The sequence below is a fragment of the Macaca fascicularis genome, chromosome 1 (assembly GCF_037993035.2).
Source record: "Macaca fascicularis isolate 582-1 chromosome 1, T2T-MFA8v1.1".
In the NCBI taxonomy this organism is placed as follows: domain Eukaryota; kingdom Metazoa; phylum Chordata; class Mammalia; order Primates; family Cercopithecidae; genus Macaca; species Macaca fascicularis.
In genome coordinates, this window is record NC_088375.1 from 65479975 (window position 1) to 65504955 (window position 24981).

The 24981-nt window shown below is 40.3% G+C and overlaps 1 protein-coding gene across 3 annotated transcripts in view; it reads left to right on the top strand.

Annotated features, from left to right (window-relative positions):
* CR1L (complement C3b/C4b receptor 1 like) overlaps positions 1–24981 on the top strand; it is a 99579-nt gene that overhangs the window by 21381 nt on the left and 53217 nt on the right. For all 3 annotated transcript variants that reach the window (XM_045366987.3, XM_065532078.2, XM_065532082.2), the window contains exons 2-3: positions 21459–21638; positions 22268–22367. In XM_045366987.3, coding sequence (XP_045222922.2) covers positions 21459–21638; positions 22268–22367 — 280 coding nt within the window. The remainder of the gene's footprint in view (positions 1–21458; positions 21639–22267; positions 22368–24981) is intronic.

Here is a 24981-nt window from a genome sequence, read left to right on the forward strand (position 1 = left end):
TTGATTTGCATTTCTCTGATGGCCAGTGATGATGAGCATTTTTTCATGTGTCTGTTGGCTGTATGCATGTCTTCTTTTGAGAAATGTCTGTTCATATCCTTTGCCCACTTTTTGATGGGGTTGTTTGTTTTTTCTTGTAAATTTGTTTGAGTTCTTTGTAGGTTCTGGATATTAGCCCTTTGTCAGACGAGTAGATTGCAAAAATTTTCTCCCATTCTGTAGGTTGCCTGTTCACTCTGATGGTAGTTTCTTTTGCTGTGCAGAAGCTCTTTAGTTTAATGAGATCCCATTTGTCAATTTTGGCTTTTGCTGCCGTTGCTTTTGGTGTTTTAGACATGAAGTCTTTGCCCATGCCTATGTCCTGAATGGTACTACCTAGGTTTTCCTCCAGGATTTTTATGGTATTAGGTCTAACATTTAAGTCTCTAATCCATCTTGAATTAATTTTCGTATAAGGAGTAAGGAAAGGATCCAGTTTCAGCTTTCTACTTATGGCTAGCCAATTTTCCCAGCACCATTTATTAAATAGGGAATCCTTTCCCCATTTCTTGTTTCTCTCAGGTTTGTCAAAGATCAGATGGCTGTAGATGTGTGGTATTATTTCTGAGGACTCTGTTCTGTTCCATTGGTCTATATCTCTGTTTTGGTACCAGTACCATGCTGTTTTGGTTACTGTAGCCTTGTAGTATAGTTTGAAGTCAGGTAGTGTGATGCCTCCAGCTTTGTTCTTTTGACTTAGGATTGTCTTGGAGATGCGGGGTCTTTTTTGGTTCCATATGAACTTTAAAGCAGTTTTTTCCAATTCTGTGAAGAAACTCATTGGTAGCTTGATGGGGATGGCATTGAATCTATAAATTACCTTGGGCAGTATGGCCATTTTCACGATATTGATTCTTCCTATCCATGAGCATGCTATGTTCTTCCATTTGTTTGTGTCCTCTTTTATTTCACTGAGCAGTGGTTTGTAGTTCTCCTTGAAGAGGTCCTTTACATCCCTTGTAAGTTGGATTCCTAGGTATTTTATTCTCTTTGAAGCAATTGTGAATGGAAGTTCATTCATGATTTGGCTCTCTGTTTGTCTGTTACTGGTGTATAAGAATGCTTGTGATTTTTGCACATTAATTTTGTATCCTGAGACTTTGCTGAAGTTGCTTATCAGCTTAAGGAGATTTTGGGCTGAGACAATAGGGTTTTCCAAATATACAATCATGTCATCTGCAAACAGGGACAATTTGACTTCTTCTTTTCCTAACTGAATACCCTTGATTTCTTTCTCTTGCCTAATTGCCCTAGCCAGAACTTCCAACACTATGTTGAATAGGAGTGGTGAGAGAGGGCATCCCTGTCTTGTGCCAGTTTTCAAAGGGAATTTTTCCAGTTTTTGCCCATTCAGTATGATATTGGCTGTGGGTTTGTCATAAATAGCTCTTATTATTTTGAGGTACGTTCCATCAATACCGAATTTATTGAGCGTTTTTAGCATGAAGGGCTGCTGAATTTTGTCAAAAGCCTTTTCTGCATCTATTGAGATAATCATGTGGTTCTTGTCTTTGGTTCTGTTTATATGCTGGATTATGTTTATTGATTTGCGAATGTTGAACCAGCCTTGCATCCCAGGGATGAAGCCCACTTGATCATGGTGGATAAGCTTTTTGATGTGTTGCTGAATCCGGTTTGCCAGTATTTTATTGAGGATTTTTGCATCGATGTTCATCAGGGATATTGGTCTAAAATTCTCTTTTTTTGTTGTGTCTCTGCCAGGCTTTGGTATCAGGATGATGTTGGCCTCATAAAATGAGTTAGGGAGGATTCCCTCTTTTTCTATTGATTGGAATAGTTTCAGAAGGAATGGTACCAACTCCTCCTTGTACCTCTGGTAGAATTCAGCTGTGAATCCATCTGGTCCTGGACTTTTTTTGGTTGGTAGGCTATTAATTATTGCCTCAATTTCAGAGCCTGCTATTGGTCTATTCAGGGATTCAACTTCTTCCTGGTTTAGTCTTGGAAGAGTGTAAGTGTCCAGGAAGTTATCCATTTCTTCTAGATTTTCCAGTTTATTTGCGTAGAGGTGTTTATAGTATTCTCTGATGGTAGTTTGTATTTCTGTGGGTTCGGTGGTGATACCCCCTTTATCATTTTTAATTGCATCGATTTGATTCTTCTCTCTTTTCTTCTTTATTAGTCTTGCTAGTGGTCTGTCAATTTTGTTGATCTTTTCAAAAAACCAACTCCTGGATTCATTGATTTTTTGGAGGGTTTTTTGTGTCTCTATCTCCTTCAGTTCTGCTCTGATCTTAGTTATTTCTTGCCTTCTGCTAGCTTTCGAATGTGTTTGCTCTTGCTTCTCTAGTTCTTTTAATTGTGATGTTAGAGTGTCAATTTTAGATCTTTCCTGCTTTCTCTTGTGGGCATTTAGTGCTATAAATTTCCCTCTACACACTGCTTTAAATGTGTCCCAGAGATTCTGGTATGTTGTATGTTTGTTCTCATTGGTTTCAAAGAACATCTTTATTTCTGCCTTCATTTCGTTATGTACCCAGTAGTCATTCAGGAGCAGGTTATTCAGTTTCCATGTAGTTGAGCGGTTTTGATTGAGTTTCTTAGTCCTGAGTTCTAGTTTGGTTGCACTGTGGTCTGAGAGACAGTTTGTTATAATTTCTGTTCTTGTACATTTGCTGAGGAGTGCTTTACTTCCAATTACGTGGTCAATTTTGGAGTAAGTACGATGTGGTGCTGAGAAGAATGTATATTCTGTTGATTTGGGGTGGAGAGTTCTATAGATGTCTATTAGGTCTGCTTGCTGCAGAGATGAGTTCAATTCCTGGATATCCTTGTTAACTTTCTGTCCCGTTGATCTGTCTAATGTTGACAGTGGAGTGTTGAAGTCTCCCATTATTATTTTATGGGAGTCTAAGTCTCTTTGTAAGTCTCTAAGGACTTGCTTTATGAATCTGGGTGCTCCTGTATTGGGTGCATATATATTTAGGATAGTTAGCTCTTCCTGTTGAATTGATCTCTTTACCATTATGTAATGGCCTTCTTTGTCTCTTTTGATCTTTGATGGTTTAAAGTCTGTTTTATCAGAGACTAGTATTGCAACCCCCGCTTTTTTTTGTTCTCCATTTGCTTGGTAAATCTTCCTCCATCCCTTTATTTTGAGCCTATGTATGTCTCTGCGTGTGAGATGGGTCTCTTGAATACAGCAGACTGATGGGTCTTGACTCTTTATCCAGTTTGCCAGTCTGTGTCTTTTAATTGGAGCATTTAGTCCATTTACATTTAAGGTTAAGATTGTTATGTGTGAACTTGATCCTGCCATTATGATATTAACTGGTTATTTTGCTCGTTAGTTGATGCAGTTTCTTCCTAGCCTAGATGGTCTTTACATTTTGGCATGTTTTTGCAATGGCTGGTACCAGTTGTTCCTTTCCATGTTTAGTGCTTCCTTCAGGGTCTCTTGTAAGGCAGGCCTAGTGGTGACAAAATCTCTAAGCATTTGCTTATCTGTAAAGGATTTTATTTCTCCTTCACTTATGAAACTTAGTTTGGCTGGATATGAAATTCTGGGTTTAAAATTCTTTTCTTTAAGAATGTTGAATATTGGCCCCCACTCTCTTCTGGCTTGTAGAGTTTCTGCCGAGAGATCTGCTGTTAGTCTGATGGGCTTCCCTTTGTGGGTAACCCGACCTTTCTCTCTGGCTGCCCTTAAGATTTTTTCCTTCATTTCAACTTTGGTGAATCTGGCAATTATGTGTCTTGGAGTTGCTCTTCTCGAGGAGTATCTTTGTGGCGTTCTCTGTATTTCCTGTATTTGAAAGTTGGCCTGCCCTACTAGGTTGGGGAAGTTCTCCTGGATGATATCCTGAAGAGTGTTTTCCAACTTGGTTCCATTTTCCCCCTCACTTTCAGGCACCCCAATCAGACGTAGATTTGGTCTTTTTACATAATCCCATACTTCTTGCAGGCTTTGTTCATTTCTTTTTCTTCTTTTTTCTTTTGGTTTCTCTTCTCGCTTCATTTCATTCATTTGATCCTCAATCGCTGATACTCTTTCTTCCAGTTGATCGAGTCGGTTACTGAAGCTTGTGCATTTGTCACGTATTTCTCGTGTCATGGTTTTCATCTCTTTCATTTCGTTTATGACCTTCTCTGCATTAATTACTCTAGCCATCAATTCTTCCACTTTTTTTTCAAGATTTTTAGTTTCTTTGCGCTGGGTACGTAATTCCTCCTTCAGCTCTGAGAAATTTGATGGACTGAAGCCTTCTTCTCTCATCTCGTCAAAGTCATTCTCCGTCCAGCTTTGATCCGTTGCTGGCGATGAGCTGCGCTCCTTTGCCAGGGGAGATGCGCTCTTATTTTTTGAATTTCCAGCTTTTCTGCCCTGCTTTTTCCCCATCTTTGTGGTTTTATCTGCCTCTGGTCTTTGATGATGGTGATGTACTGATGGGGTTTTGGTGTAGGTGTCCTTCCTGTTTGATAGTTTTCCTTCTAACAGTCAGGACCCTCAGCTGTAGGTCTGTTGGAGATTGCTTGAGGTCCACTCCAGACCCTGTTTGCCTGGGTATCAGCAGCAGAGGCTGCAGAAGATAGAATATTTCTGAACAGCGAGTGTACCTGTCTGATTCTTGCTTTGGAAGCTTCCTCTCAGGGGTGTACTCCACCCTGTGAGGTGTGGGGTGTCAGACTGCCCCTAGTGGGGGATGTCTCCCAGTTAGGCTACTCAGGGGTCAGGGACCCACTTGAGCAGGGAGTCTGTCCCTTCTCAGATCTCAACCTCTGTGTTGGGAGATCCACTGCTCTCTTCAAAGCTGTCAGACAGAGTCCTTTGCGTTTGCAGAGGTTTCAGCTGAGTTTGTTATTGTTTACTGTGCCCTGTCCCCAGAGGTGGAGTCTACAGGGACAGGCAGGTTTCCTTGAGCTGCTGTGAGCTCCACCCAGTTTGAGCTTCCCAGCAGCTTTGTTTACCTACTTAAGCCTCAGCAATGGCGGGCGCCCCTCCCCCAGCCTCGCTACTGCCTTGCCGGTAGATCACAGACTGCTGTGCTAGCAATGAGGGAGGCTCCGTGGGTGTGGGACCCTCCTGGCCAGGTGTGGGATATGATCTCCTGGTGTGCCTGTTTGCTTAAAGCGCAGTATTGGGGTGGGAGTTACCCGATTTTCCAGGTGTTGTGTGTCTCAGTTCCCCTGGCTAGGAAAAGGGATTCCCTTCCCCCTTGCGCTTCCCAGGTGAGGCAATGCCTCGCCCTGCTTCAGCTCTTGCTGGTCGGGCTGCCGCAGCTGACCAGCACTGATCGTCCGGCACTCCCCAGTGAGATGAACCCAGTACCTCAGTTGAAAATGCAGAAATCACCGGTCTTCTGTGTCGCTCGCGCTGGGAGTTGGAGACTGGAGCTGTTCCTATTTGGCCATCTTGCTCCGCCCCTACTATATTCTTGCTTACTGCAGCAGCCTCTTTACTGGTCCAGTTTCCCTCTAATCCTTCCACCACACAGTCAGGCTGTCATCTGTATATTTAAATTTTTAACATTTAAAGTCTTTTAAAAAATGTTTTTAACATCTTGCATTCCATTTCTTGTCTCTGTTCATACTGGAAATTACTACTTTGTACTACTTTTTCTGTTAAAGCAAATTTCCATTAATTCTGGAGTTTCTCTACTTTTCCAGTGGTCAAATATTGATCTCCAGTAGTCAAAACTGGAAAACAGATATTAGCATGTGGAAAAAAAAATTACTACAAAGCAACAGTTACGTTTGAATGCGATAAGGGTTTTACCTCAATGGCAGCGAAACAATTGTCTCTGAGAGTAACAGTACTTGGGATCCCCCAGTTCCAAAGTGTCTTAAAGGTACAAAGATGATCTTTTTTCCATCTTGGTTTGTTGTTGTTGCTGTTCATTTTAGACTTTATTTCTTTAATATTAACTATCAGTCATACAGAATAACTGAAAAGAAACAATTTTAGTATTTAACTCTGTCTTGTATTCATTTATATGCCATATATATGACATGAAATTCACATAAAATTCTGCTGTTGTGATTTTGTGTGCCTTTCTGGGGTTCTTAGCATGTTATGTACATTGCATGGGTATATAATTTCACTTCTTCAATATTTTATGTATAAAAAGTGGATTATGACAACTTTTGGAGTGAATTGAAACATGGGCATTTTTATCTAAGTAAGTCAACAGTGGCATAATTCATATAAATGAAATGAGAGCAGTAACTCCCAAGTGGTTGATCTTCTAACATTATTTTATTTCCTAGTGCTGCCTCCTTCTAGTACAAAACCTCCAACTTTGAGGCATTCAGGGTTAGTAGCTTCTTCCTTAAATGTCTCAATTATCTTATAAATTCCTGGGGAAAATGCCAGTAATAACTCCCAAGTGTTTGGTCCAATCTACATTATTATTTTGTTTTTCCAGTGTCGACTTCTCCCACTATAAAATCCCCAACTTCCAGTGTCTCAGGTTTAGTAACTTTCTGCTTGTATTTTTTTCAAAAATCCTTTAAATTCCTGGTGATTTTTCTTTTAATCCTGGTTCATTTGACCCAGCAACCCCATTACTGCGTATATACCCAAAGTATTATAAATCATTCTACTATAAAGACACATACACACATATGTTTATTGCGGCACTGTTCACAATAGCAAAGACTTGAAACCAACCCAAATGCACATCAATGATATACTGGATAAAGAAAATGTGGCACATTTACACATGGAATAATATGCAGCCATAAAAATGATGAGTTCATGTCCTTTGCAGGGACATGGATGAAGCTGGAAACCATCATTCTCAGCAAACTATCACAAGAACAGAAAACCAAACACTGCAAGTTCTCACTTATAAGTGGGAGTTGAACAATGAGAACACATGGACACAGGGAGGGGAACACCACACACCGGGGCCTGTCAGGAGGTGGAGGGCTCAGGGAGGGATAGCATTAGGAGAAATACCTAATGTAGGTGATGGGTTGATGAGTGCAGCAAACTGCCATAGCACATGTATACCTATGTTACAAACCTGCAAATTCTGCACATGTATCTCAGAACTTAAAGTTTAATAATAATAAAATAAAATAAAAATTAAAATTAAAAATCTTTCAAATTCCTGGTGATGTCCACTTACTCATCATTTTTAGTAATAAAAGAAGGGGGGACATTTATATAGCCATTTTAGTTGTTATACATAGTGATTCTAAAATTATTTGCCATAGTCCACAGATAAAAACAGGAATGTGACCTTCAGAAGGTTATGTATATTTTAAAAGTGTTTATACATATCCAAATTGATTTAGTACCTTCCTTATTGGTTATTAGTAAAGTTTAAGTGGGATTCATTTAAAGCACTTAGCACAGTGCCTGGTATATAAAAAGCTCTTAGAGCTAGCTAATATGACTTATTCAACACTTAAATTAATGTTAGGGAAGAGGAAGGTCCATGTATGTTGGCTAATATGTTTGTTTGTTAATATGTATGTTTTGTGTCATCAACTTTGCTGTTTTATTCTTTTCAGAAGTGATCTGTTGACACCTTTGCTGAGTTTGTTCCTATTACAGGATTCTTTGATTTTCTGGAGTGCAACCAGTTTGAGTCTTTTGATGTAACACATTTAAACAGGGAAATTTCTGCTGTCTCCAGAACAAGACCTATATTTCTGTCTCTTCCCTGCCTGCCCCCGTTCCACACCTCATAATGTTATTCTTTTTTTCTCCTTACTGGGCAGTTTTATCTGGCAATAGCAACTAAATTTTATAGCAACTGAGAGGCAGGAAAAGTCCTTATTTACTGAGATGAAATAGAGGACTTTTTGCAGGGACTCCTGATCAGCGGCTGTAGTTATGACTGGAGAGATTATTCTGATATGACGGAAGAGATTATCATCCTGATTTCAGTACACCTATCTCTGGCTTCACTTTCCTTGCCGCAGAAGCAAGAGACTAATTGTGGGAAAAGCATTAGCCTGTGCAGACTGTGCTTAATTAACATCATTTCTATGGTCCTCAGTTTCCGTTTAGTTTAATGAGGTTGTTGAACTCAAATCTCAATCACTGGATTCTAATTTGTTGATATTTTCCTATCTCCCTAATTTTTTAAAGGATCGAGGGGAATTATGCATATTAACATAGTAATTAGAATACATTTTTATAATTCCTATAAGAGACTGTTAACTAGTAGCCTCCTTAGTTGAGTGCTGTAGGTTTTGAGGGGCAGGAAGAGATGGTTTTTTTTAATGGACTGATATATGAGCAAAACAAGATTGCATGTGAAATTTATACTCAATGAGGCATCCAGGTTTACTCACATGCTCCTAGTGGGTATATGTACTAATACTAAGTTTGTTGATACAGTCTTTTGAAAGAGTTGACTATAAGCATTTCATAAAGTGTTTATAAAACACTGATCTAGCTTAGCGTTTGAGAGCAGAGGAGAGAATTGCTTGTGAGAAAAAGCTTATAAAAAAGAGAAACTACAGGGGTATTTTTTGAAAAATCACAAATCAAAATTCCTCATGGGATGGTCAATCATTTTTTATCATCAGTTAGAGGAAGACTAAATCGCAAGATAATTATGTTAAGGTAGGTCTAAAAGTGCTAACGTGAAAAAATGTACAGGAAGTCCTAAGTGGAAAAGAAGAAGATGTAAATGATGTAGTATAATACCACTTAGAGTTTTAAAAAAGACACATATGTTTACCCCAAGCACATTACTTTTATGATTTATTATTGGTTATCTTCTAGGATTTCCATTATAAAATATGAAATGTAGTGAGCTTTTTTTTTTTTTTTTTTTTTTTTTTTTTTTTTTTTTTTGAGACGGAGTCTCCCTCTGTCGCCCAGGCTGGAGTGCAGTGGTGCGATCTCGGCTCACTGCAAGCTCCACCTCCCGGGTTCCCGCCATTCTCCTGCCTCAGCCTCCTGAGTATCTGGGACTACAGGCGCCCACCACCACACCTAGCTAACTTTTTTATATTTTCAGTAGAGACAGAGTTTCACCGTGTTAGCCAGGATGGTCTCAATCTCTTGACCTCATGATCCACTCGCCTCAGCCTCCCAAAGTGCTGGGATTACAGGCGTGAGCTGTCGTGAGCATTCTTGTACATATATCCTTACATACTTGTGCAAATATATATGTAGATTAAATTTTTTTTTTTTTCTAGTCAGAGTCTTACTCTGTCACCCAGGATGGAGTGCAGCAACGTGATCTCGGCTCACTGCAACCTCCACCTCCGGGGTTCAAGCAATTCTCCTGCCTCAGCCTCCCAAGTAGCTGGGATTACAGGTGCACCACCAACCAGGCTAATTTTTGAATTTTTAGTAGAGACGGGGTTTCACCATGTTGGCCAGGCTGGTCTCGAACTCCTGACCTTGTGATCCACCCACCTCGGCCTCCCAAAGTGCTGGGATTATAGGCATGAGCCACCACGCCTGGCAAAGAATGACACTGGATGTATTAAAAAGTATGATAAGTGATACGATCACAGTAGACATTTCCTCCAGTAGAATATTGGGAGAAAACCTAATGGAAATCAATGAAAAATAAGAAACACACATAGCCTTTGGAACATAGCCTTTCTCACCTAGTGGAGGAGGAGCTGAGACTTGAGTAAGACAGTCAGATGAAGTAAGGCAGTATTCGGGAATGTTTGTGTGAGCTGAGACTATACATCCTGAGTGATACAGGTGTGTTGGCCCATGTATACATGGGTCTCCATTAGTGAAGCTGCACTGAGTAGAGAATAGTTTTCTACCTTATGCATCTTTACTCCATGACGAATCAGTTATGCATGCAGGAGAAAGAGCTTAACACATTTACTGAAATGTCTGCTAAATTATCTACTCAACCCTCATTCTACTCACCTCTCTACAGCCTTTGATATTTAGAATTACTCCATCCTCACACAACTCTTTCCAACTCCAGCATTGGAAACAACTGACTCCTGTTTCTACCAAACTGTATGTCCCAGATTCTTGTCTTAGGAGCCACAGAACTCCAAAGGTTTATGGCTATCACTGTGTTTTGACATCATTGGCTTTCTTTATAGTCCTATGTGATTTACTTACACATTACAAAAAACAGCTCTGAGAAGGGATTCATAATTTTGACCAGCCAGGCAAAGGGGTATACATAATACATAAAGATATTAAGAATCCCTGCATGATGATTCACAATAGCAAAGACATGGAATCAACCTCAGTGCCCATCAGTGATAGACTGGATAAAGAAAATGTGCTACATATACACCATGGAATACTATGCAGCCATAAAAAAGAATGAGATCATGTCCTCTTCAGGGACATGGATGGAGCTAGAGGCCATTATCAATTGCAAACTAATGCAGGAACAGGAAACCAAATACTGCATGTTCTCACTTATAAGTGGGAGCTGAATGATGAGAACACATGAGCAAATGTGGGGGAACAACACATGCTGGGGTCTATTGGAGGGTAGAGGGTAGGAGGAAGGAAAGGATTAGGAAAAATAACCAATGGTACTAGGCTTAATACCTGGGTGGTGAAATAATCTGTACAACAAACCCCCATGACACAAGTTTACCTATGTAATAAACCTGCACATGTACCCCTAAACTTAAAAGTTAATAAAAGAACCCCTGCATGGATATGGATCATGTATTTCCATTCAGATCTTCCTTTCATTAATTTTACATGCTCTTCTTCAACAGTCTCATTGACTCCTGTGATTTTGACCATCTCCCATCCATTATCTTTTACAAAAGTCCTCTTGTGCCTTTTTGGAAGTCCATTTTCATAATCAACAAATAACCTACATCCCCAATCTTTTCCTAAACATTCTTACACCTCCTGGCCTTCACTAAACCCCATCTGTCCCATGCCCAAGGCTTTCTCAGTTTAAAACACAACAACAATGAAAAACTTTCACAGCTCAACCTTGGTGGCGCTATCGCTTCCGTTAGCGATAGGAACCGATAGGAAATCCCACATTGGTTTCCTGTTGCTTCTGTAACAAATTATCTTGTGGTTTAAAACAACACAAATTTATTCTTTCACATTTCAGGAGATCGGAAGTCCACAGTGAGTCTTACAGGATGAAAACCAAGGTGTTGAAAAGACTGATTCCTTCTGAAAGCTCTAGTGGAGAACCTGTTTCTTGCTTCTAAGGGGCATTGGCATTCATTCCTTGGCTCACGGCAGCAACACTCTGAGCTCTGCTTTCATCATTGCCTTCTGGTCTATTGCCTTCTTGTAAGGATCCATGTGATCATATCAGGTTCACTTAGCTACTCCAAGACACTCTTTCCATCTCAGTATCCTTAATTTAATCCAACTGCAAAGTCCTAAACCATACAAGGTAACACTCACAGATTCCAGGGAGTAGGATGTGGACATTTTGGGGGAACATTATTCAGCCTACCACACACTCCTCCTTTTCTCTCATTCTTGGATAATTTTTTATTGCTATTTTTTCAATGGCACATAATAATTGTACATGTTTATGGGATACAGCAAAGGAAACAACAGAGTGAAGAAAAAAGCCTACAGAGTGTGAGAAAATATTTGCAAACTATGGCTTTGACAAGGGGTTAATATCCAGAATATCTGCGGAACTCAAAGAACTCAGCAAAAATAATAATAATAATATGATTTAAAAGTGGGCGCAAGACTTGAACAGACATCCCTCAAAAGAAGACATATAAATGGCCAAGGAATATAAAACAAAATGCTCAATATTCTTAGTCATCAGAGAAATACAAATAAAACCACAGAGAGATACCACCTCACCCTAGTGATCAGAGCTCTTATCAAAAAGACAAAAGATAACAAATGCTGGTGAGGATGTGGAAAATAGAGACCTCTTATACACTGTTAGAGAATCCAAATTAATATGACCATTATGGGAAATAGTATGGAGGTTTCTCAAAAAATTAAAAGTAGAACTACCATGTGATCCAACAATCCCACTACCGGGTATATACCCAAAAGAAAGGAAGCCAGTATGATGAAAAGATATCTGCACTCTCACATTCACTGATGCACTAATAACAATAGCCAAGGTATGGAATCAACCCAAGTGTTCACCAATGGACGAATAGATAAATAAAATGTGGTATATATACACAAGGGCATACTATTCAGCCATAAGAAAGAATGAAATCCTATCATTTGCAGCAACATGGATGAACCTAGAGGATATTATATTAAGTGAAGTAAATCAGGCACAGAAAGGCAAATCCTGTGTGATACAAGTCATATGTGCAATCTAAAAAAGCTCATCTCATAGAAGTAAAGAGTAGAATACTGGTTACCAGAGGCTGGGGAAGGGAGAGACAATGGGAGATGGAGAAATATTGGTTAAAGGGCACAGGGTCACAGATACATAAGAATAAATTCATCCTTGAATACTTAACCCTCTGCCCTAAATCTGTCACTCCTCCATCCATATTTCTTATTTCAATGAGTAGCACCACCATTCATTTCTAATCCTGGAGCTAACTCTTGATTGCTTTCTTCTCACCACTAACGTTAAGAAAGGAAGTGACCAAAATCCAGTACATGAGCAACTGTTCATTCATCTACAGTATCTTTGTTAATTGTCAACTTTATCCACCCAGTGAGAGCCACCATCAAACCTCAATTGGATGTCAGCAAAAGCTCCCTGACTCGTCTCCCCTCTCCATTATTGCCTTAATCTAGTCTCCATACGATACACAGATTTACATTTTTTAAATGTATATCTAATTGTCCCTCCTTTTTTAAAAAGTCAACAATGGCATGATATCTCAATTCACGATAAATAAATTGGTTCTTCACATTCTCTGTACACTGTACACATCGCCTGCAATTGCCCTTCAACACAGAGACCAGGCATTTCATTAACTGACCTTCCCACACACATTCTTGCAAAGAGGAATAGTCAAACAGGGTGTTTGGAGGCGAGCTGCCATCATCCACCGCCTTTGTCTGGAAGCGCAGAGCCTCGCACGCGCCATCCATCGGAAGTCCAAGCATTGTCAAGATCTGCTGCTTCACCTGGGTCCGCAAGGTGGGCTCTGCCAGCGAAACCCGTTTGAAACAATGCAAATGGGGAGTAAACATGGCCTCGCCCATTAAGGGGAAGCTGGTGAAAAGCACTTTGTCCCGGAACCCATACTCTGAGCGCGGAGCACAATGATTGGTCACTCCTCTTTGCACTGGGCTTTTCCTCTTATTTCAGTTTTCTTTGAGATCAAATCTGGTTTGTAGATGTGCTTCGGGAGGTTAGGGGTCTCTTCTCCGAGAACCCGGGAGCATGTCGGGCCGCCGGCGCCCGGTCTCGCCTTCTGCTGCGGAGGATCCCTGCCGGCGGTTGTGGTGCTGCTCACGCTGGCAGTGGCCTAGGGTGAGACGCGGGCGGGCGTGGGGAGGCGCCTGGGCGGACGAGGCACCCGGGGCCCCGCAGAGAACTCTCGTGCTGCACTGGGCTGCGCTGCTCTGGGCGCCCGGATCCGAAGGCAGTGTGATGGGTGGGCTGAGTGCGCGAACCGGCAGGGCGGCGAGTCTGGGATCCTTCTGCGCACTGGAGACCCTCGCTGCTTCTGGGTAAGCATGGAGTTTCCACGTGCAGGGGCTTAAGTCATGACCAGCGCAGAGGAAGGAGCAGATGCTGAACGGGTGCCGCACAAAATTCCTTGCCTTTGTGTATTCGGTCTAGGCTGGCTATAGCGGAGCATAGCGTTGATCCTAGCGAAAGAGGACTTGGGGATCCGACAAACCTGAGTTCTGGTCCTAGAAACTTAACTGTGAGGCAAGTTAGCACACCTAAGTCTGTTTGCTCTTCTGTAAAATGGGGACATTGATATCTGTATATTGTGGAGTTCCTGCCTCAATGGCATAAAGCCTGTCGAGTGTCCAACACAGGGCCTGTCCCCGAGTCCATTTCTATCCCCCAACCATTGCCTCTGCATTTTGCTCCCAATGGTGCTTAAACAAGCAGTCCTAGGGATGCCCCGCATGGAACCGTCCTCATCCCCAACCCCAAGCCACCACCGCCATCATCACCATGCGCTTGATTGACAGCTTACTTTAAGACAGATGCATGCCAGGCACTTGGGCGTTAGAAGAGCAAGGGAAGCCCCAGAACATGCAGTGTAACACCTGCAAGTAGAAGGGACAGTAGATATGTTTACAGTTTGCATTTTAGTGATGTGTTTAGTACAAAATAAAGCCTATTATAACTACTATGGAAAAATTGAGGCCACACCTCTTCCTTTTTTTTAACTTAAAGTAGGTAAACATCTTCAATTACAACTCTTCTATTATTATTTTTGGGCTCCCCAGAAGTCTTCTTGGTTGCCTGGACTCACTGGCAACATCTCATTTGAAGCGGCAGTTCAACAGTTAGTTGTTTTGGTCCTGCCTCTTCCTGACAAGTCAGGGTTCGTCCTTCTCTGCCACTAGACGTTTTGCATTCATTATTTGAGTGTTCCTTCTTCTCTAAAAGAGCAAGGGGGAAATAAAATCAAGTTCCCCCAAGAGTTGTTATTAATATTTTATCTCCTTAGGCACCAGAAAGCAACCTGTCAGGTGAAGAGATACGATAAAACTTACAATTTTATTTTTAGGAGAGAAGCATGCCCAGTAAGTTAAGCAATCTGTTGTCAGTGCTTACTGAGGTTCTCACAATAACCTCCAAATGTGAAACAGGCTAAACTACCTAGAAATTTTGTTGCTGAAGTAATTTCAATTTTAAAATGCTGATGGATGCTTCCAGTGTGTACAGTCCTTTGGAGTTTAAAAGAAGTGTAAGAGAAAGAGCTATGCACCCAAGGTGTATGCATATAGAAGTAGGTGGTGGAGTTTTATGAAATCTACTTTTTAGGAAGCCAGTGTTCTGGTTTTTCCAGACTCTGCTACTTACCAACTGGGGCTGTGGACCCAGCAACTTAAGTCACACCACTGACGTTCAGTGTCCACATGTATAAAATGAGCACGACTGACATCCTGATTTCTGAGAGAGGTGTTTTGAAAATCAGGTGGGGTAGTGCATGTGACAGTGTTTTGTAATCTGAAAACCCCCATGCATGTCTGAAAAATCATGACTAAGAAGTTGTGCAAGACTGCAGGATCACTGAAAAGAGAGAAATCTTAGCCCCTATGATCAGGAAAGGGTGAGAGAAAAGAGTACGGCTTTACTAGTGCTTAAAGAGTGAATCTAGAAACAGGTTGCATAGGACAGTTTATGGGGATATTTATTTCTATATAAAAAATAGCAGAGGAACTAGGATTGTTTTGTCATTATAGGGTACTCATACTACCCATGAAATGGTATAGTAATATTTGAAAGAGGAGTTAGATTAGCTGCAAATAGATACTGCAAACTTAGGGCAACCACTGAAAAAAGTGAAAAAAAGAAGTACAATTGATATGCCAGTAAGGAAGAATGAATTGCATCATATAAAATGCTTAGTTAAAACAATAAAGGGGGCCAGGCACAATGGCTCACATCTGTAATCCCAGCACTTTAGGAGACGGGGTAGATAACCTGAGGTCAGGAGTTCGAGACTAGCCTGACCAACATGTAAAAACCCATTTCTACAAAAATTAGCCGGGCATGATGGTGGGTGCCTGTAATCCCAGCTACTCGGGAGGCTGAGGCAGGAGAATCTCTTGAACCTGGAAGGCGGAGGTTGCAGTGAGCCGAGATCACGCCACTACACTCCAGCCTGAGCGAAAGAGTGAGACTCTTATCTCAAAAATAAAAATAAAATAAAATAAAGGTCAGGAAAAGAATGCAAAACAAAAAGCAGGAACAGAGAACAAGAGAACAAAGGCAACGAATAGAAACCAGTAACATATTAAACCAACTATATCAACCATCATTTTGAGTGTCAATGATCTAAATGCACCAATTAAAACAGATCATCAGAGTCGGTCAACAAACAAAATTCAGCTATATATTGTGTACTCCCTATAAGCCCATTTTAAATATGGACAATATATATTAAAAGTAAATGGATAAAGATATAACATGCTAATGCTAGTCACAGAAAGCAGAAGTAGCTGTGTTAACTTCAAACACAGCAGACTTCAGACCAAGGAAAATTATTAGGGATAAAGAGGGGCATCGTATAATGATAAATGGGCTAATTTTCCAAGAAGGCATAACAATATCTGATATGTATCCACCTGACAGAGAAACAAAATATGTGGGGCAAAGCCGATAGAACTGCAAGGAGAAATAGACGAATGTACTGTCATAGTTGGAGACTTCAGCACTTATATCAGGAAAAGATAAATGTGCTGAAGTCTCTTTATCAGAAATGGGCAGATTCAGCAGGCAGAAAATCGGTAAGGACATACTTGAACTCAACAGCACCATCAATCCACTTGGATATAATTGACATATATAGATGACTTCATCCAACAACAGCAAAAGACATATTCTCCGGCTCACATTCATGGGGATAGACCACATTGTGAGCCATAAGAATAGTACACTAGCTTTAACAGGGAGTGTTTAAGGTAGGGTGGACTCTGGCGCCCTCATGTGGTCCTCATGGAGGATGTGGTTTGGTTACCCCTGCTAGGTAAAGGTGCAAGAAGGGAAGTTCCAATTTGCTTTCTGTGCTTTATTCTGGTTTACATATGCTCAGATAAGATGAGTGGATGTATGATTTATATTATCTACTGTTATCTAAAATAACCTTCACATTTGGACAGGTAACATCGAAAGTGTCCTACACAGAAATACTGGGTGAAGATCACTGCAATAAAACCAACTCCAGAAAACAAGAAAATGGCAGAGTTGACAATCCCTCTCACCCTCCCCGCAAAGACACATATATGCACATTTCTTTTGTCAGAGGCATTAAGAGAAAGAAATGCTGTCAATCTAATCACAACTGATCACAACTTGATGAAACCAAAAAATCTAGAAAGTATCAGGAAGACCGTTGAAATACAGCTTTACGTTCACTACTGTGACCAGAGAAACTCACTGTGGCTGTTTTTTGTCCCTTTAGATGTCAACTAATGATTGTGTTAAGTGATCATGATTAACAGAGCATTTAAAATGTTTATTTTATCTGTATTACATTTCAAAAATTTATATTTAGACATATAATTTATGTATTTGTGTAGATACATAACTTATAACTTTATATTTTTGAAAGTGCATGCTCTTTTTTTAAACTGATAGAGGTGCCTAAGCAAAGCAAGTGCAAGTCTATTCCTTAAAGGGTAAGTGTGCAGAATGGAAAGCAGAGTGTACTTCGGGTTGACAGCTCATATTTGAACAGACATGAAAGTGATGATGTGTTAATTGTGTGTATAGCACAGAACAAATCAACTTGCTTTGAATGGAAGGTCTGAACCAGGAGTGCGTGAAATTGGGCTGAGTCATACAAGAAAATAAATGAAAGGAGATAACAATATATGCCCACTAGAATGGCTAACATTAAAAAGATCGACCAAGCCAAGTTTTGGCAATAAAGTGGAGTAACTGGAATTATAATATATTGCTACTTGGCAGGTAAAATTACAACATTAACTTTAGAACATAGTTCAACCGTTTCTTCAAACCTTAGACACACACACTGTCGTGTTACTCAGCATTTTACGGTTAGGTTTTTACCCAAGAGAAATGAAATCATATGTCCACACAAAGACTTGTACATGAATTTTCACAGCAGTTTTGTTTGTAATAGTCAACAAGTGGAAACAATCCAAATGTCCCTCAACAAGTGAATGGATAAACTAAATTAAGATATATTTATACAATTGAATATTGCCCAGCAACAAAAGGAAACAATTTGTATATGTGCAGCAACTGAGATAGAACTCTAATTATGCTGTGTAAAGGCTAAAACATAAAAAAAAAAAAAAATCTGAATGATTTCCTTTATACGATAGGACATAAATGAAGTGATTCGGGTTACATGAAATTTTAGAAAGTCGAATCAATCTGTAGTAAGAGAAAATAGGTCGAAGATTGCCAAGAGAAGGAAGTGGATGTTTGGATGTATTACAGAAGGACATGAGGGAACTGTGTAGGGGTGAAGAGTATGATGGAAATGTTTGTTGTCTTCATTTGGTGATGGTTTCGCAGGGCATATATATAAGTAATCAAACTGTACTCTTTAAATACTCATCAATCATTGTATGTAATATATCTTAATAAAGCTATAAAAACTTTTTAAACTTATGGTAGATCTTGAGTTTATGGAGTTTATATTAATATATTTATCATATGAACTAGCCACAAATTGAGGGATTAGTAATAAATGAGGGAAAGGAAACTATATCAAGCTTTCTTTGTTGAAGGCTCATATATTCCTTTTTTGAGCTATTATACAACTTTACTTTATATTATTACCTATACTATGCCTACACTACTATGGAGGTAGGAATATTAGGTAATTAAGTGGAAGGAACTTCTTTCTTTCCAAGAATGGTTCATTATATTTGCTTTGTTGTGTTGATCTAGTTCTAACCTCTCATTGCAAGTTTTGCTGTAATATTTACCCCTCTCAATACAGCTTTTGGTGCTAGGAGCCCCACTTGGAATCTCTTCCTTTGTCTGGCATCAATGTATAAGACACATATCAAAATTGTATTTCATACCACGTATCAAATACAGGAAAGGTGAATGCATAACATTGAAAATCACAGGAAATGTTTTATTCATGTTTTTTTATATATACTCAAAGTGTTCTCAAAGTGCTGTTATCTACCAAAATTGGCTGTGAAACTTTTTTTTTTTTTTTTTTTTTGAGACGGAGTCTCACGCTGTTGCCCAGGCTGGAGTGCAGTGGCGCGATCTCGGCTCACTGCAAGCTCCGCCTCCCGGGTTCCCGCCATTCTCCTGCCTCAGCCTCCTGAGTAGCTGGGACTACAGGCGCCCGCCACCGCGCCCGGCTAATTTTTTGTATTTTTAGTAGAGACGGGGTTTCACTGTGGTCTCGATCTCCTGACCTTGTGATCCGCCCGCCTCGGCCTCCCAAAGTGCTGGGATTACAGGCTTGAGCCACCGCGCCCGGCCTGGCTGTGAAACTTTTTTAAAATATAAACTCCTGGGCTCTAACCCAGACCCACTAAATCAGAGATTCTGGGGACATAGCTTGGACTCTTCATTTTTTTTATAAGTAATTCTTCAATTATTTGTTCATTGCAACAAATATGCACTGAGTGCTTATAACTGAGTGTTAAGCACAAGGGCTAGATATTAATTTAGAGGTACAAAAGATACATCATCATTTGCCCTCAAATTATACACATCTAATATCTTTTGAGATAAATAGATCCTTCTAAAAGCACACAAAGTTAAAAAGCACAAATTGCAATAACAAACAATTACTGATATGAAAGGAAAAGGAAAGGATCCGACTGGGAATTATTATAGGGTGGGGTAGAGGGAAGTAGTTTAGATTCCAAATGCCTGAGAGGGTCAGGGAAGGCATCAGACTAGATTGGGTGTGTTCAGGGTGGTATGGACATAGACAGGCCAGGGAAGGCTTCGATAAGAAAGTGCCATTTTAGCAGACACCTGGAGGAAGAACTGAAGTCAGAGCAAAGATAAAAGCGTGTCATACAGAGGAATGTCATAGGGGAAAAATGTGTGTCTTCAGGAAACTGAAAAAGGGGAAAGGGCCACACCTTGGTGAGGGGACCAAGTGGCATGAGATGAAGCAGGAAGCATAGACAAGGGCATCCTTATACAAAGTCAAAAGTTGGTTCTTTTAAGTCTAATAAAATTGACCTCTGGCCTCAATCTATCCTTCAGAATTTGAATTTATTAGTGGAAGGTGTGGGAAGGAGCAGAAATGAAAACAAAACAAAACAAACAAGAGATTTCCAAAACTATAGTAAAATGCTATTCTTTTCAACATATGTATCTTCTTGATTACATATTGTTTGACTCTAACTGTGATTTTTGTTGCTTTTAGTTAAATCTACAAGGCCTTAAGGGGCCTAGCTGAGTCTAGTATTTAATTTGAAATATCTATGAGAAAATACACGCTTCTTTATGGTAAAGTATAGCTTTAGTTGTTGAGCTTTGTTCACTCTTTGTGCTCAGGATTGACTTGGCAACAGACTTCCAACACTGGTGACTGCTACCGAGGGCCAAAGAGGAGATGTGTACTCCCACTGAATCTGAGTGCCCACTGAGCATGAAGGTGGATGGTAGAATGCATGAGTGTAGCTTGTCACAAGAAAGTATGATAAATGAGAATGGGAGAGACGAAGCTACACCACAGGCACTTACTGATTAACTAAGATTAGAAGCTGTGAATTGCAGCTTCCCGTTTAGTGAAAGATGATATATAGTTTAGTTGTCTTCAAACTAGCAGAGACTTTTTTAATGGATGGGTGCTGATTTTTTTTTAAGCCCATTTCTAAGGCATCTTTTAAAACAGGTGTCCTCAACCCCTGGGGCATGAACCGGTACTGTCCGGTGGCCCGTTAGGAACTGGGCAGAACGGTAGGAGGTGAGCAGCCAAGCATTACTGCCTGAGCTCCACCTCCTGTCAGATCAGTGGCAGCATTAGATTCTCATAGGAGCAGAACCCCTATTGTGAACTGTGCATACGAGGGATCTAGGTTGCATGCTCCCTGTGAGAACCTAATGCCTGATGATCTGGGTGAAACAGTTCCATCTCAAAACCATTCCCCTGCACCCTCCATTCCAGGAAAAATTGTCTTCCACAAAATGAGTCTTAGGTGCCAAAAAGGTTGGGGACCAAAGTTCTAAAGGAATCAATCTCTTTGCTATTATTGTTACTATTATTATTGTTAAGATGGAGTCTTGCTCTGTCACCCAGGCTGGAGTGCAGTGGCACAATCTTGGCTCTACTGCAACTTCCGCCTCCTGGGTTCAAATGATTCTCCTGCCTCAGTCTCCCAAGTAGCTTGGACTACAGGCACATGCCACCATGCTCTGCTAAGTTTTTGTACGTTTAGTAGAGACGGGGTTTCACCATCTTGGCCAAACTGGTCTTGAATTCCTGACCTCAAGTGACCCACCCACCTTGGTCTCCCAAAGTGCTGACATTACAGACATGAGCCACCACACTCAGCTCCCTTGGCTATTATTGAAGTATTCTTTTTCTTTTTTGATCACATCTATGCAGTATATTGGAGAGAAAGAGGAAGTAGAGTGGGAATTTCAACAGGGCATGGTGGCTCACACCTGTAATCCCAGGACTTTGGGAGGCAGAGGTGGGCAGATCACCTGAGGTCAGGAGTTTGAGACCAGCCTGGCCAACACGGTAAAACCTCATTTCTACTAAAAATTCAAAAATTGGCCAGATGTGGTCGCAGGTGCCTGTAATCCCATCTACTTGGGAGGCTGAGGCAGGGAGTATTGCTTGAACCTGTGAGGCAGAGGATGGCACCACTGCACTCCAGTCTGGGTGACAGAGGTATACTCTGTCACCAAAAAAAAAAAAAGTCATTTCTCCATTAACTTAGATGCTGTTGTGATCTTGATCCCCAGATCAATGCAATGCCCCAGAACAGCTTCCATTTGCCAGGCCTACCAACCTAACTGATGCATCTGAGTTTCCCGTTGGAACACATCTGAAGTATGAATGCCTCCCTGGTTATCATGGAAAACCATTTTCTATCATCTGCCTAAAAAACTCAGTCTGGACAAGTGCTAAGGACAAGTGTACACGTAAGTAACTCTGGAGTGGGAACCCCTCTGTTAGTCAAGTATCTGTAAGATCTGATTCAATTTGTTCAGATTTTGTAACTGAGTTGCATATGACAATTAGTTCGCCAAGGTGCAATACATACAAGAATTATTCTTGTAGATCATACCTTGTTACTGCTTTCAGTTCCTGGCGCCTTCATTACAAGTTTATTTCATGAGAAACAGTCATTGCAGGACATGATTGAGGGAAAATCCCGATTCACTGGGGGTCTCCCATTTTCATGACTAAAATTAAGTAATGAATGACTTGGGACAAGAAAAAGAAGTGGATTAAATAACTCAAAGATGTGACAATTTTGGGCTTTGAGATCTTTGGATTATACCAATTGAATTGAATTACAGATAATAACAAAGTTTACATTTTTCTGGGGGCATAATATGGGAATGAAACAGATCTGAAAGGGAAGTTTGTTTTTGAAAGGGAGCTGATCCTGAGGCAGTCTGGTGAGTTTCCTCAAGGTAGCAAAATCTGTGGAACCATCAGAACTGCGAGTGTTCCTCAGTAAGCTACAGGCAGGTTGAGACCTTATGTACTGAAAAAAAATGCAGTTTGCTCTACTTGGCTCCAAAATTCTGTTTCTTTCCTGTAGGTAAATCATGTCATAATCCTAAAGATCCTGTGAATGGCATGGTGCATGTGATCAAAGACATCCAGTTCGGATCCCAAATTAATTATTCTTGTAATGAAGGGTGAGTTGGCAGCAACATCTCTTGGTTCAAGAGTTCTAGCACAGCCATACTACCTTCTAGTCACATCTCAGAAAGGACAACTAAGCTATTACCATCTGCTCTTTAAAGGCTTCAACACAGGTGTTTAGCTCCTGACTGAAATGAACAAAGGTATGACAAAATCAGGGGGAAAATCATCTGTATCCTTGCTGGAAACCAAGGCTGTGCATATATGAAAAGTGTGGCATTCATTGGGTGAGAAGGAAGAAAATGGGGGAAGAGTATACTCAAAGCACACAAACAGCCTTAACCCAAAGTAGACATTGCTGGAGGAAAAGGAAGGCAATTGAGCAGCTGTGTGAGAGAAATCGTAATGGTAATAGCACAAATAGTTTGCTAGGGTTGCTGTAAGAGAGTACTCCAAAACAGGTGGCTTAATACAAATGAAGTTTTTGCAGTTCTGTTCTGGAGGCTGGAAGTGCAAAATCAAGGTGTTGGCAGAGCCAGAGCCATGCTCCCTCCAAAAAACCTGTAGGAATGGATCCCTCTTTGCTTCTTCCAGTTTCTGAAGCCCCAGGCCTTGGCGTGTAGCAGCAGAACTCTAGTTTCTGTCTCTGCTGTCCTCAAACGGCTGTCTTCCCTCTGTGTCCAAAGTTCTTTTTTTTTTTTTTTTTTTTTAGTAGAAACAGAATTTCACCGTGTTCGCCAAGATGGTCTCAATCTCCCGATCTCGTGATCCACCCGCCTCGGCCTCCCAAAGTGCTGGGATTACAGGCATGAGCCACTGTACCCAGCCCAGAATTCCCTCTTTCAATAAGGACACCACTCATATTGGATTGGGGCCCACACTAATGACTTCATCTTAACTTGATTGCCTTTCCAAAGACCGTGTTTCCAAATAAGGTCACATTAATAGGAACTGGGGATTAAGACGTCCATATATTTCGGGGGTGAGGGGAACATAATTCTCATGCATTGCTGGTAGGAATGCAAAATGGTACCATGACTTTGAAAGACGTTTTGACAGTTTTTTATAAAAATAAACATACTCTTACCATATTATCCAGCAGTTATCCTCCTTGGTATTTATTTATCTAAAGGAATTGAAATCTCAGCTTCACACACAAAAAAATCTGCACGCAGATGTTTGTAACAGCTTTATTCATAATTGCCAAAACTTGGAAGCAATCAAGATGTACTTTAGCAAGGTAATGGATAAGCTGTGGTACATCCATACAATAGAATATTATTCAATACCAAAAAGAAATGAGCTATCAAGCCATGAAGAGACATAGAGGAACCTTAAATAATGAACCTTTTTTCACTATTACTAAGGGAAAGAAGCCAATCTGAAAAGCCTATGTAGTATATGATTCCAACTATACACCATTCTGGAAAACGCAAAACTATGGAGACGTAAAAAGATCAGCAGTTGCCAGGGGTTAGGGAAGAAGGGGATGAATAAGCAGAGCACAGATTTTTGAGGGTAGTGAAACTACTCTGTATGATGCCATCACAGTAGGTACATGTCATAATAAATTTATCCAAAATCATATGATGTGCAATACCAAGAGTATACCCTAATATAAACTATGGACTTGGGGTGACCATGATGTGTCAGTGTAAGTTCATCAGTTGCAAAATTATGTACCACCCTGGTGAAGGCTGTTTATAATAGGGGAGGCTATCCATGTGTAGGAGCAGGGAGTATATAGGAAATCTCTGTATCTTCTGTTCATTATTGCTGTGAACCAAAAACTGTGCTAAAACACAAAGTCTATTTTTTTAAAACTACATAAAAGTAAATACACAAGCACATGTGCATAAACAGACACGCACACAAATGGGTACAGGTAAAACAGGAAATTTGAACAAAACTGGTGGATCGTACCTGTCTCAATATCTTGAGTTTGATGTTGCACTATTGTTTTACAAAATGTTATTATTAGAGGGAAATTGAGTAAAGTGTACCTGGGATCTCTCCGGACTATTCCCTACAACTGCATGTGAATCTGATTATCTCAAAATAAAAAGTTTTTTTTTTAAGTTACTACTAAATTTCCAAGGGAATGGGATTCCTACCAAAGAATTGTATATTGTGAAATTAAATAATTCTAACTTAAAACAATTCAAACTTATAGCTGGGGGAACTTTAAATTATTCTGAGTCATAAGAAGAGTGTGGCTATGCAGCCTGAGCCATGCAGCAGGCAGCTGTAACTTCTGCCTTTTTTTCCTATAAATAGTTAAAACCAAATTGCGCTAGAGATAAGACCCACTCACATCACTATCCCTTTTCAAGGAGCAATAAAGTAATCTTCCTTGGAATGTAGCAATCTGTAACAAATCAAAGTGCTGTAACTATGCATGGTCCCATATGGAAAATACAATCCTGCTAAAATTTCTCTGTCTCTGCCTATATCAGTGATACCTTACGTCCTCCACTTTGGAGTGCTGACCCCATTCATTTGGAGTTGGTGTCTTCCATGTGACTACCTTTAAGCTTTGTGCTCAAATAAACTATCCTTAAATATATTTTCTGAATCTCATTATTTAAGGTTAACCATGTGCTAACCTAAATAATTCACAGGATTTGTTTTTTATCCTCATTTTTTCGTAACCCATCCGCCTGGTTC